General features: G+C 41.8%; 1 protein-coding gene across 2 annotated transcripts in view; it reads left to right on the top strand.

Annotated features, from left to right (window-relative positions):
• The window catches only part of ZYG11B (zyg-11 family member B, cell cycle regulator), an 83,913-nt gene that overhangs the window by 42,195 nt on the left and 27,403 nt on the right, over window positions 1–14,315 (top strand). For both annotated transcript variants that reach the window (XM_003799918.3, XM_023519161.1), the window contains exons 6-8: window positions 5,176–5,240; window positions 9,985–10,084; window positions 10,314–10,364. In XM_003799918.3, coding sequence (XP_003799966.1) covers window positions 5,176–5,240; window positions 9,985–10,084; window positions 10,314–10,364 — 216 coding nt within the window. The remainder of the gene's footprint in view (window positions 1–5,175; window positions 5,241–9,984; window positions 10,085–10,313; window positions 10,365–14,315) is intronic.

The raw sequence follows: 14,315 nt of genomic DNA, 5'->3' as shown, positions 1-14,315 counted from the left end.
TTTTTTTTTTATTAAATGATAGCTGTGTACATTAATGCAATCATGGGGTACAGTGTAGTGTTTTCAGGCAATTTGTTTATACGTTAAAGTTTGAGAAGCACTACCTTATGCCTACATATATTTTATAAATATTCTTCTGTAATAGTTGAGAAAAACATTTTCTTTAAAAAGCCCCTGGGAACTCAGATTAGTTAGAAAGTTGGATTACAGTAAGCTATTATGTAAATTCTCTTCAGCTATTTGAATTAAATGCCAAAGAAACTTGAGAATAATTAATTCTACTAGCTGGATTGGTATATGGACAGAGGAGAGGTGGTATTTCAGTCACATCTTGAAAAATGAGTATAGTTTCACATGAGAGAAAAGCAGAACAGCCGTGGACCTATATGGGACACACAGGACATTCCAGGAAGGGCAAGTTGCTTGTGACTGGTGTGTAGGATGGAAAGTGTAGGAGACGGCCAGCAATATCCAGATCAGGGCCAGATTTGGTGAATGTCAGCTTAGAGAATTTTGGAATACTTACATATTTCAGATTACAGACTCCAAAATCAAAACTCTAGCTGGACAGAGCCTAAAGGCTACTGTGAAAGTCTTCATCTTTTCCATATTTGCCCATGGTGCTTTTAGACTCAGTAAGCCAGTGAAACTTCTGTTACCTATTTAGTCATTTGTTCAGTTAAGTTTAGCATTTTCTTATTGAATTCAAACTATGTGTATCTGTGCTAAATTCCATGACTCCAGATACAGGAACAACATCCAGCTATTTTTAGAGATGGGGGTCTTGCTCTAGCTCAGGCTGTTCTTGAACTCTTGAGCTCAGGTGATCCACCTGCCTGGCCTCCCAAAGTGCTGGGATTACAGGCATAAGTCACCGCACCTGGTCGTCATTTACTCTAACTTAATTGCACTGGTCTAAGTTTATTTAGAAGGTAGAGCCAAGTCTACTAGTCACTCTTTACTTAGAGGCTAATGTGTAGAACACTAGCCCCATGTACTCTAGGTTAGAGTCAGACTGTCTTCTAAGAAGCTGGCTTAGATTCTTTGATGCTGTGTCACCAGGCAAAACTTTCTAGCCACTGTTTCTGCCATCCTCTCCATCTTAAACAGAAAAGACAAGATTACTTTATAAGCCACGAGAAGGGAGGGAGATTAGCTGGAATTATCCTGTTATCTATTTATCTTCTGATGGAAAAGACAAAACACATGTGCAAGAAAACGTAAATGGGTCCAGTGGAAGTCAGTCTTTTTTCTCTTATTTGTTTTTTAGTGACTCCCTGGACCCCAGCTTGGGGAAGTCACTCTTTCAGTAGTAGGTGGGTAGGGCCATGGGTCTCTGCTGCTTGGGCAGCAATAGAAGTGGCAGTAGCCAGGCAACCAAGCTTTGCAAAGGCTCTCAGAACACAGCAGACCACAGACACCAGGCAGGACCCTGCCCACTGCTGAGATACCTAAGAAGGTCAGCTCTGCCCGAGGTGCAGTGGTGGAAGAGCTCACGAGGAAGGAGATTAGCACAGTTGTCAGCTCAGTGTACTCCTGCAAAAGTGGAAACAAAACCAAAGAAGGCAGCAGCAAAGGATAAATCTTCAGACAAAAGTGTGTAACCAAAAAGAAAACAGGCCATAGTAGCTAACCAGGAAACCAAAGATTTACTGGTAGCAGAGGGGGGTGGCTTATGCCTATAATCCTTGTACTCTGCGAGGATAAGGTAGGTGGATTGCCTGAGCTTGGGAGTTCCAGACCAGCCTGAGCAAGAGCAAGACCTCCATCCCTACTAAAAAAAAACAGAAAAACTAGGTGTTATGGCAGGCTCCTGGAGTCCCAGCTTCTTGGGAGACTGAGACAAGAGGATCTCTTGAGCCCAAGAGTTTGAGGTAGCTGTGAGCTATGACACCCTGCCCAGGGTGACAGAGTGAGACTCTTGTCTCAAAAAAAAAAAAAAAAGCAGGAATCCCACTTCATCCCATTTTTTAAGTGTAAATACTTTTTTTTTTTTTTTTGAGACAGTCTCATTTTGTGGCCCTTGGTAAAGTGCCATGGTGTCACAGCTTACAGCAACCTCCAACTCTTGGACTCAAGTATTTCTCTTACCTCAGCCTCTGGAGTAGCTGAGACTACAGGCACCCACCACAGCATCCAGCTTTATTTTAGAGATGGGGTCTTGCACTTGCTTAGGCTGGTCTCAAACCTGTGAACTCAGGCAATCCATCTGCCTTGGCCTCCCAGAGTGCTAGGATTACAGGCATGAGCCTCTGCACCCAGCCAAGTAAATAAATACTTTTTTTTGTTTGTTTGTTTGAGACAGAGACTCACTATGTCACCCTGGGTAGAGTGCCATGGAGTCACAGCTTGCAGCAACCTCAAACTCTTGGGCTTAAGTGAGTCTCTTGCCTCAGCGTACCAAGTAGCTGGGACTACAGGCACCCGCCATGATGCCCAACTACTTTTTCATTGCAGTTGTCATTGTTGTTTAACTGGCCCAGGCTGGGTTCGAACCCATCACCCTCAGTGTATTTGGCTGGTGCCCTACCCACTGAGCTATAGGCGCTGCCCCAAGTAAATACTTTTTTTTAATAAAAGCTTTGTGAGGAAGGGAAAGTAGATTTATTATTATTATTTTTATTATTATTATTTTTTTATTTTTTTTATAGAGACAGAATTTCACTTTATCGCCCATGGTAGAGTGCTCTAGCATCACAGCTCACAGCAATCTCCAGTTCTTGGGCTTAGGCGATTCTCTTGCCTTAGCCTCCCAAGTAGCTGGGACTACAGGCGCTCGCCACAACACCTGGCTATTTTTTTGTTGCAGATTGGCTGGGTCCAGGTTTGAACCCACCACCCTTGGTATATGGGGCTGAGCTACAGGCGCCACCCATAAATACTTTTTTTTAAAGAGGTGAAATCATTTGCTGGTTGCTTTTTTATTTGTTTGTTTGTTTTGTGTGTGTGTAACCAGAAAATAGTGCAGGATGTTGAATTATGGGAGATTTTGACTGTCTCGAGGTCAGCTTAACATTCCATGGGGGGTTAGTTTTTATATCCTGTAATGCAGAGCATACTAAATGGCAATATGGAGTCCCAGTCTTGCATTTAATGCCTTGAACCGTTAAAACTTTTTCTAGTCCCTTGTTTTTTAGTAGAATTGTTTCCTAACGAAAACCACTGCCTTGATCATGGCTCTCCCTGTCGGAATTGTGTATACTCTAGGACATCTTTGGTTGTGGTAGTCCTGTCTGTTTTTCGAATAACTTTGTAATATGTTGTGAAAGACTGAAAATTTGAGTATGTAATGTATATAGTAATAAACTGGGAATTCGTGGGACTTGTGTAACAGCTTAGCAACATTTCAAGGTATTGGTACTTGACATCCTCTTATGGAAAAATTGCCTCTAAATTTTAAGCTGGAAAGTCACTGAAATAATTGTTTTAAAAAAGAATTACAATAAGGCGGCGCCTGTGGCCCAGTCAGTAGGACGCTGGCCCCATATGCCGAGGGTAGCAGGTTCAAACCCAGCCCTGGCCAAACTGCAACAAAAAAATAGCCAGGTGTTGTAGTGGACACCTGTACTTCCAGCAAGAGAATCGCCTAAGCCTAGGAGTTGGAGGTTGCTATGAGCTGTGACGCCACGGCACTCTACTGCGGGTAATAAAGTGAAACTCTGTCTCTACAAAAAAAAAAAAAAGAATTATAATAAATGACCTTTTAGATTTTTGGGTATGTATGTTAAGAATCATACGAATTAAAATATCTGTATTGGGCTCAGGGCCCATAGCTCAGTGATTAGGCGCCGGCCACATACAGCAAGGCTGGAGGGTTCAAACCTGGCCTGAGCCTGCTAAACAATAATGACAACTACAACAAAATAATAGCTGGGTGTTGTGGTAGGTGTCTGTAGTCCCAGCTACTTGGGAGGCTGAGGCAAGAGAATCGTTTTAGCTCAAGAATTTGAGGTTGCTGTGAGCTGTGACGCTGCAACACACTTCTGAAGGTGACAAAGTGAGACTCTGCCTTGAGGAAAAAAAAAAAAGAAAATAGCCAGTGTTGTGGCAGGTGCCTGTAGTCCCAACTACTTGGGAGACAGAGGCAAGAGAATTGCTTAAGCCAGTAGTTCTCAAACTGTGGGTCGTGACCCACAGGAACTGTATTAAAGGGCTACAGCATTAGGAAGGTTGAGAACCACTGGCTTAAGCCAAGAGTTTAAGAGCTGTGATGGCATGACACTCTACTGAGGGCGACAAGTGAGTCTCTGTCTCAAAAAGAAAAAAATTTTAATTCTACGAGTTAAAATGTCTGTGTTGAGGGGTGGCACCTGTAACTCAGTGGGTAGGGCACCTGTAACACGCACCGGGACTGGTGGGTTTGAACCCAGCCTGGGCATACTAAAACAAAAAACAAAAAATATAGCCAGGGGTGGCACCTGTGGCTCAAAGGAGTAGGGCGCCAGCACCATATGCCAGAGGTGGCGGGTTCAAACCCAGCCCCAGCCAAAATAAATAAATAAATAATAACAACAAAAAATATATATATAGCCAGGTGTTGTGGCAGGGACCTGTAGTCCCATGTACTAGGGAGGCTGAGGCAAGAGAATTGCTTGAGCCCAAGAGTTTGAGGTTGCTGTGAGCTGTGACACTATAGTACTCTACCAAGGGCAACATAGTTAGACTCTGTCTCAATTAAAAAAAAAAAAGAAATGTCTATGTTGATCTTCAACACAACCAATGAAACTCTGAACTATAAAAGAAAAAAGAAATAAAATAGTAGATGGGCAGAACACAGGCTGCAAGAAGTAACTGGTGTTTCCTCAGTCTTCTTCCTCTCTTTATAGAAACTAACTTTGGTTGAAAGATAACAGAGCGGCCAGGTGTGGTGGCTCACCCCTGTAATCCTAGCACTGTGGGAGGCCGAGGCAGGAAGATCCCTTGAGCTCAAGAGTTTGAGACCAGCCTGAGCAAAGTGAGACCCTGTTTACCGAAAACCAAAAAATTAGCTGGCCTGTAATCCCAGCTACTTGAAGGCAGGAGAATAGCTTGAATCCAATTTAAGGTTGCTGGAAGCTAGGCTGAGGCCAGGGCACTCTAGCCCAGGTGACAGAGCAAGACTCTGGCTCAAAAACAAAGAAAAGATAACAAAGTGATATTTTACTTACGACTTTTTTTCTCCCTTTGATTCCTTAGTTACAGAAGAATTGCCTCCTTTCGCTTTGCAGTGACCGGATCCTCCAAGATGTTCCGTTTAACAGGCAAGTGATAGCCCTAGAACTTAAAATGGAGCAAAACAGAATTTTCAAAATCTGTCTTAGGCCATTTTTTACAATTTAGCTTTAGGATATCGCTGGTGTAAGATTAACTAAGTAGGTTGGACTGTGGGTTGCTTATAGAACACTCTACTTTCTTTTTCTTTTTTTTTTTTATAATAGAGACAGAGTCTCACTTTGTCACCCTTGGTTGAGTGCTATAATGTCATAGCTTGCAGCAACCTCCAGCTTTTGGGCTTAGACAATTTTCTTGCCTCAGCCTCCTGAGTAGCTGGGACTACAGTCGTCCACCACAATGGCAGGCTATTTTTTTTGTTATTGTTGTTGCAGTTTGGCCCGGGTGGGTTCGATCCCACCACCCTCAGTATATGGGGCCAGTGCCCTACTACTGAACCACAGGCGCCACCCTCTACTTTCTCTAATTTGGTGCTTTGACATATATGGAAGCAATTGGCCCGTTTTCATAATCCTTTGCTTAAGAACTTACATTATTTATAATTTTTAGAATATCTATACAGTATTTTCAGCTATAAGCATTATTATCCCCATTCAAAAGGTGAAGAAACCAGGGTATATGAAGATTTATTATCTTGGCTGTGATTTTGTGACTAAATAACTGCAATGTTGAAAGACTCTGGTCTTCTAGTTGTAGGTAACTAGAATTATGACTGTAACATACCTCTTATCATTATTTATTTATTTATTTTGATATAGTCTCAAGCTGTGACCCTGGGTAGAATGCTGTGGCATCACAGTTTAGAGCAACCCTAACTCTTGGCCTTAAGCGATTCTCTTGCCTCAGCCTCCCAAGCAGCTGGGACTACAGGTACCTGCCAGAACACCGACATTTTTTTTTTGCTCTTTAGAGACGAAATCTCACTCTAGCTCAGGCTGGTCTTGAACCTGTGAGCTCAGGCAGTCCACCCACCTTGGCCTCCCAACTGCTGGAATTACAGTTGTGAGCCACCACGCCCAAGCAGCAAATACTTTCTTAAAGGGCTAGATTGTAAATATTTTAGGGCCAAAGGGTCTCTGTTACAACTACTTAGCTCTGCCATTGTACATCAAAAGCAGTCATAGACTATATATAAACAAGAGGGTGTGTCTTTGTTCCCATAAAGCTTTATAAACAGCCCCCAGTGCACTCTGCTAGAACTGACCCTCTTTTGGTCAGAGGTTGTGCTTCGTACATCTCTTTGTCTCTTGTGCTTGAATGGATGTTTAATTGATGGATAAATGAATGACTGAATGAGTAGAACATGAGACAGAATTTTTTTTTTTTTTTTTTTGAGACAGAGTCTCACTATGGCATACTCAGTAGAGTGTCATGGCATCACAGCCACAGCAACTTCATACTCTTGGGTTTAAGTGATTCTCTTGCCTCAGCCTCCCAAGTAGTTGGAACTATAGGTGCCCGCCACAACGCCCAGCTATTTTTTTGTTGCAATTGTCATTTTTCCTTTAGCTGGCCCAGGCCGGGCTTGAACCTGCCACCCTCACTGTATGTGGCCGGCATCCTAACCACTGAGCTACGGGCGCTGCTCCATAATCAGAATTTTCCATTGAAGAGGTATCGATGGACTTCATTGTACTCTAACACAAGGAAGGAAAGATTTCATCTGATTGATGATCATTAAAGACTTTGTGTTAGTGATGGTACTTGATATCATAAAGATAACTAATATGTATGAAGCATTTAATATTGTCAGTAACTGTGCCATAGTGTTTTATGTATGCTTATTCAGTCCTCAAAACAATCCTGTGAAATTGTTACTTTTATAATCTTTATTTTATAGATGAGGAAATAGAGGTACAGAAAGGTTTAGTAACTTACTTAGGGTAATAAGGTAAATAGCAAAGTATAGGTTTAAATCCAGACTTATTCCAAATCCCATACTTTTTATATCCATACTGTGTTGCTTTGTTTTTTCTTTGCTTTTCTTTTTTTTTTGAGACAGAGTCTCACTTTGTCACCCTCGGTAAAGTGCTGTGGTGTCACAGCTCACAGCAATCTCCAGCACTTGGGCTTAGGCAATTCTCTTGCCTCGGCCTCATGAATAGCTGGGATTAGAGGCGCCCGCCACAACGCCCAGCTATTTTTGTTGTTGTTGTTGCACTTTGTCTGGGTCCAGGTTCAAACCCGCCACCCTTGGTATATAGGGCTGGCGCCCTACTCACTGAACTATAGGTGCTGCCCCTGCTATGTTGCTTTGACGATGAAAGTTGGTTGAGTTGGCTGGGCAAGGTGGCTCATGCCTGTAATCCTAGCACTCTTAGGAGGCCAAGGCAGGTAGATTGCGTGAGCTCGCAGGTTTAAGACCAGCCTGAGCCAGAGTGAGACCTCATCTCTAAAAGTAGTCAGACATTGTAGTGGGCACCTGTAGTCCCAGCTACTCTGGAGGCTGAGGCAAGAGAATGGCTTGACCCCAAGAGTTTGAGGTTGCTGTGAGCTATGATGCGACAGCACCCTATCAAGGGCAACAAAGTGAGACTGTCTCCAAAAACAAAAACAAAGAAAAGAAAGTTGGTTGAGTTGTTTTATGTTGTGAGAACTGCCTGAATAAAGGCACAGAGGAAGTTAATAATACTAGTAAAAATTAACTTTTATGAAATGTTTATTACATAAGTCCTCTACTAAGTCTTAAGCTTATATGTGATGGAATAGGTTTTTATTGTTAAAACCTATTGGTAAACCGATGGAATAGGTTTTTATTGTTATTGTACAAATAGGGATATTGAGCTTAAGAGAGATTAAGGTACTTGCCCAGGGTCCGAACTCAGTAAGTGGTGGAACTGATATTTGAATGTCAGCTGACTCTAAAATGTATCATGTTCTAAATGACTGCATTGTCTCACATGATAAAATAATTTGCTTTATTATTATCATTAACACCCAGGAATCTGTCCTGTTCACCACCAGGCTATATTACATGTGTCTTCTGACAAGGTTATTTACTTCTAATATATAGGCACAAATTGAAGGGAAAGCAATGGGGACAGAGAAGCCAATTAGGAATTTACTGTAGAACAGCACCAATAATGGGCCTGATCAAAGATGGCCTTGGGAATAGAAAGAAGGTAATAGTAAATTTGAGGGAAGTTGCAGAGTCGTGATCTACCTCAATGCAAGTATAATCAGTCAACATATATCAAACACTATTTGTCAGTCACTGTATTGAGTGCTTAGCATAAAAGTATTAAATAGAATATGGTCCCCTCCCTCAAGGAGTCACAGGCCAATGGGGGATTTGGGTGAGTTTATAGGTGATCACCGATCTCTGACAAGAGTTCTAAACAATGCACCAAGTTGATGAGAAGGCAGTGATAAACTCAAGAAAACCTTCTCAAAGGAAGTTACATCTGGCTGGATGTGGTGGCTTGTACTTATAATCCTAATAATCCTAGTCCTCTGAAAGGGTGAGGTGGGTGAATTGTTTGAGCTTAGGAGTTCAAGACCAGCCAAAGCAAGAGCAAGACCCCCTCTCTACTAAAAAAAAAAAAAGAAAGAAAGAAAGAAAAGAAAATAGCTGGGTGTCATGGCAGGTGCCTGTAGTTCCAGCTACTCAGGAGGTTGAGGCAAGATGTTCACTTGAGCCCAGGAATCTCAGGTTGCTATGAGCTGTGATAGAATAGCACTCAACCCCAGGAAGATAGTGTGAGACTATCTCAAAAAAAAAGAGAAAAAAAAAAAAAGAAAAAGAAGGCTCAGCGCCTGTAGCACAGTGGTTACAGTGCCAGTCACATACACCGAGGGTGGTGGGTTGAAACCCGCCTGGGCCAGCTGAAACAACAACGACAACTGCAACAAAAAATAGCTGGGTGTTGTGGCAGGCGCCTGTAGTCCCAGCTACTTGGAAGGCTGAGGCAAGAGAATTGCTTAAGCCCAAGAGTTTGGGGTTGCTGCAAGCTATGATACCATGGCACTCTACCCAGGGCGACATAATGAACTCTGTCTCAGAAAAAATAAAATAAGGAAGTTATATGTGAGCTGAGTCTGGAAGGCTGAGACTATAGGTAAGATTATCAGATACACATATACTCTAGAATGCTCACAGCAACCTCCATCGTCTCCTACACTCAGTTCTTTGGCAAATCCATCTCTGTATTCAGAATATATCCAGAATTTGACTTATTTCTCTTCACTTCCATTTCTATCTCTTCAGATAAACTAAAAGTGATTTATCTCCTCACTTATTACAGTAGCCTCTGAACTGCTCTCCTGCTTCTGTCCTTGCTCTCCTGAAGTTTATTCTAAACGCAGCTGGTAAAATATCTCAGTTTATATTATATCTACTTAGAAGCCTTCCATGTCTTTTCCTCTTGTTGAGAGTAAAAGATGATTCTTTATTAAGACTCTGTATGGGCTAGGGCACCTGTAGGTCAGCGGCTAGGGCGCCAGCCACATACACAGGAGCTGGCGGGTTCAAATCCAGCCTGGGCCTGCCAAACAACAATGATAATTACAACCAAAATAGTTGGGTGTTGTGGCAGACTCCTGTAGTCCCAGCTACTTGGGAGGCTGAGGCAAGAGAATCGCCTAAGCCCAGGAGTTGGAGGTTGCTGTGAGCTGTGTGACACCACGGCACTCTACTGAGGGTGATAGACTGAGACTCTGTCTCTACAAAAAAAATAAAATAACAAAATAAATTATAGCATCTGTTTCCCATACCTCTGAAAATTGTGGCTGGTACTCCAGAATTTGTTGATGAAACGCTTTGTGTGTTTTCAGATTTGAAGCAGCCAAGCTTGTCATGCAGTGGCTCTGCAACCATGAGGATCAAAACATGCAAAGGATGGCAGTGGCTATCATTTCCATCCTAGCTGCCAAGGTACCTGCATTCTTGCTGCATAATTTTCTATAGGCATCTGCTTCTCATTACATTCCCCCAAATCTGTGGCCCCAGAAAGACTAGTGAACCTCTCTGTTAGCCTGCTTATTCAGACTGCATTCAGATTTACAGAAGTCTAGTCTGACCTTGAGAATCTGTTACAGTGAGTGCTGTTGAACTCACACTGGTGAGTTCATGGACATTTACTTTGTTTTATGCTTACTTGCAGCTTTCTACAGAACAAACTGCACAACTTGGTGCTGAGCTCTTCATTGTCAGAGTAAGTCTGTTTTTCCTCTGTACAGGGCAGTAGATAGTGCGTACATACTCATTTTTATTGCTTCTATCATTTTATATGTTTTTTAAAAGTTCTTTTTGTTACTTCTAAGTGGATGTATTCATTTCTTTTCATAGAGGCAGCTTTACTCCTTAACAGAAATAGAGAGAGCTGTGAACTAGGAATTGGATGACCTAAGATCTAACTTTTGTAAACTCATTTTGTGAATTTAGGCAAATTACTTGAACCTGGGCCCACATAAGCATTAGTGTCTTATCTACCTGTCTAGTTCTAAAATTCTGTGATTTTTTTTTTTGCAGCTTTTGGCTGGGGCCAGGTTTGAATCCACCACCTCTGGTATATGGGGCCAGCACCATACTCCTTGAGCCACAGGCGCTGCCCCAAATTCTGTGATTTTTATTGTTTATCTAGAAAACATAGGCACTCTGTTATAGGCATAAGAGTGTGCTATATGCTTCGGAGAAGCAGATAATTTAAGTAATTGATATGTGATTTTGCTTGCTTATAATCAGTTGAAGAAATAATAGTAAACAGTATAAAGTTTAAAAAGCTTTAAAGAGAGTAGATAGAAACTGTTTTAGGAAGGACTATAGGCAAAAAGTCTGTTTTAAGAGCTTCTTATTAAAATTCCTTTGTTGGCTCGGCGCCTGTGGCTCAAGTGGCTGAGGTGCCAGCCACATACACCCAAGGTGGCAGGTTCAAATCCAGCCCGGGCCTGCCAAACAACAGTGATGGCTGCAAACAAAAAAAATAGCTCAGCGTTGTGGAGGGTGCCTGTGGTCCCAGCTACTTGGGAGGTGGAGGCAGGAGACTCTCTTGAGCACAGGAGTTAGAGGTTGCTGTGAGTTGTGATGTCACGGCACTCTACCCAGGGGGACAGCTTGAGGCCCTGTCTCAAAAATAATAATAATAATAAAAAAATAAAATCCCTTTGTTTACTTACACCTGTAATCCTAGCACTTTGGGAGGCTGAGGTAGAGGATTGCTTGAGACCAGGAGTTCAAGACCAGTTTGAGCAAGATTGAGAACCTTGTTTCTACAAAAAATAAAAAAATTAGCCAGGCTTGGTGACATATACCTGTAGTCTCAGCTACTAGAAAGGCCAAGCCCAGCGGATTGCTCGAGCCCAAGAGTTTTACAATGGCACCACTGCACTCTACCCAGGGTGACAAAAGAAGACTCTGTCTCAAAAAAAAAAAAAAAAATCCTGTCATGAGATGTTTGAACAGTAATAGTACATAGAAAGGTCAAGTAAGATCCCAGGCGCAGTAGCTCACATCTTTAATCCTAGCACTCTGGGAGGCCAAGGTCAGGGGATTGACTGAGCCCCTGGTTTTGAGACCAGCCTGAGCCAAAGTGAGACCTTGTCTCAAAAAATAGCTGGGTGTTGTGGCAGGTACCTGTAGTCCCAGCTGAGGGACTCAGGAGGCTGAGGCAAGAGAATTGCTTGAGCCCAAGAGTTTGAGGTTGCTGTGAACTATGACACCACAGCACCCTACCAAGAGCAACAAAGTAAAAGACTCAGTCTCAAAAAAAGAAAGAAAAGAAAAGTCAAGTAAGAGACTCCTTTTTCCCATAACTTATACATAATGTATGCAATGAGAAAGTGAGTCATTCATTTGATAACTATGTATAGCATACCCATCAAGTTCCTGCCACTTTCCTAGATAATGGAGATTCACGCTGAATTGTGTCTACAATTTCTTCCCATTGACTCACAGTATAAAAGAGAAAATAGCTATGTAAATGTGGTTATAATACAATCTAAAAAGTATAATTTGGATACAGTAGCACACACACATACCTGTAATCCCAGTGACTCAGGAGGCTGAGGCTGAAGAAACATTTGAGAGCTTAAGTTTAAGACTAGCTAGCCGGCTCGGCACCTGTGGCTCAAGTGGCTAAGGTGGCAGGTTCGAATCCAGCCCAGGCTGGTGAAACAACAATGATGGCTGCAACCAAAAAATAGCCGGCATTTTGGTGGGCGCCTGTGGTCCCAGATACTCAGGAGGCTAAGGCAGGGGACTCGCTTGAGCCCAGGAGTTGGAGGTTGGTGTGAGCTGTGATGCCACAGCACCCTACCCAGGGGAACAGCTTGAGGCTCCTATCTCAAAAAAAAAGGATCTCTTGAGTCCAAGAGTTAGAGTTAGAGGTTGTTGTGAGCTATGATGACACCATAGCACTTTACCCAGAGCAACATAATAAGACTCTGTCCCAAAAAGGAAAAAAGGCTTTTTATGCTGTAAGTATGTCTTAATAATTTGGCTAGAGATATATTCAGAGATTTTAAGTAAGAGGGGTGTCCAACTTGTGGCCCACTATGGGAAGACTTTTGCTTCTCTGTAGAGGTGGATATCACAATCATGCATGGCCTTTTTTCTTTGCTCATCAGTTTCTGTTAGTGTTGGTGTATTTAACATGTGGCCTAAGACAACGCCTCTTCTTCCAGTGTGACACAAAGAAGCCAAAAGATCAGACACTCCTGGAGGAAATCAAGCTTAGTTTAATAGTAGGAATTAATAGTAGTAGTGATAATGATTATAGCTAGTTTTTTTTCCACCTCTTAATTATCACTTGCAATGTATAGTTTAGGAAAAGAAAGAAATAAACTGGTAAAGTTGTGCAGATAGCCAGATAACAGAGTGTATATTTAAGCTCAGGTAGGTTTCTTCTTGTGCTATACTCTTAGACATTATGCTATTAACTGGCCTAATTGTACCTGGACGTTTGTGTTCCTTAAATTTTTTTTCCTAAATTGTGTATAACCTTTAGTAATAGTGTTCTTAATGTCTCCTTATATCTGTTTTAGCACATCTTTCTTTTACCCCCAAAGGGTAATCTGAAAATGGAATTATGGATGCCTTATATAATTTTTAAACCATTTCTCTTTCAGACTTAAATTTCTCAGGGTAAAACTATGATAGAAATAATTTACAATTGGAATTCAAAGCTATCATCTTTATATCCAATATAGACTTTAATTCTCTGATCATTGAATCTTACCATTTTAAAAGAAAATCGGGAGTTAAGTATATGGTAGAATCAGTTCTTCCAATTCCTACTTTCTCTTACTAAGTTGACTATAATCAAATTACTTAATGTAAAAATAAACAAAGCAAAAAACCCCCAAGTTACTTAATTTTTTATTTTTTTGGAAACAGTCTCGCTCTCTTACCTGGGCTAGAATGCCATGGACTCAGGCCTCAGGCTTGCTCACAGCAACTGTAAACTCCTGGGCCCAAGCAATCCTCCTGCCTCAGCCTCCCAACTAGCTGGGACTATAGATTCCTGCCATGACATCTGCTAATTTTTTCTTTTTTCTTTTTTTTTTTTTGGAGTGGGGGCGTATTGCTCCTCAATCTTTCTCAGGCTAGTTTCAAACGCCTGACCTCAAGTGATCTTCCTGGGTCAGCCTCTTACTTAATAGATCTCAGAGTCAGTTTCCTCTTCTGAAAAATGGGGATAATAGTTCCTGTAGCTCAGACGGCTAAGGCACCAGCCACAAGCACAGGAGCTGGTGGTTTGAATCTAGCCTGGGCCCACCAAACAACAATGACAACTACAACTAAAAAATAGCTGGGCATTGTGGCCGGCGCCTGTAGTCTCAGCTACTTGGGAGGCTGAGGCAAGAGAATTGCTTAAGCCCAAGGGTTAGAGGTTGCTGTGAGCTGTGATGCCATGGCACTCTACCAAGGGTGACATAGTTACACTCTGTCTCAAAAAAAGGGCGGGGGGAGATAATAATACAATACGTATAGGTTATAATTTGCTGATCTTTAATAAATATTAACTTCATTTCTCTTAGCCTCCATCTTTTTAATTCTAGGATCTAAAAGTAGTATATGTGATTGGGAAAGATAGTTGATCCGAAGTTTTAATCATTTTGTCTGTGTTATTTACAGGTAATTAGATTGAAGGTATGTTCTGAATAAT

This window comes from Otolemur garnettii, unplaced genomic scaffold (genome assembly GCF_000181295.1).
Source record: "Otolemur garnettii isolate 467f Iridium unplaced genomic scaffold, OtoGar3 scaffold00159, whole genome shotgun sequence".
Classification (NCBI taxonomy): Eukaryota; Metazoa; Chordata; class Mammalia; order Primates; family Galagidae; genus Otolemur; species Otolemur garnettii.
Note: the sequence above shows the minus strand (reverse complement) of the source record. Positions and strands in the feature narration are given on the sequence as shown.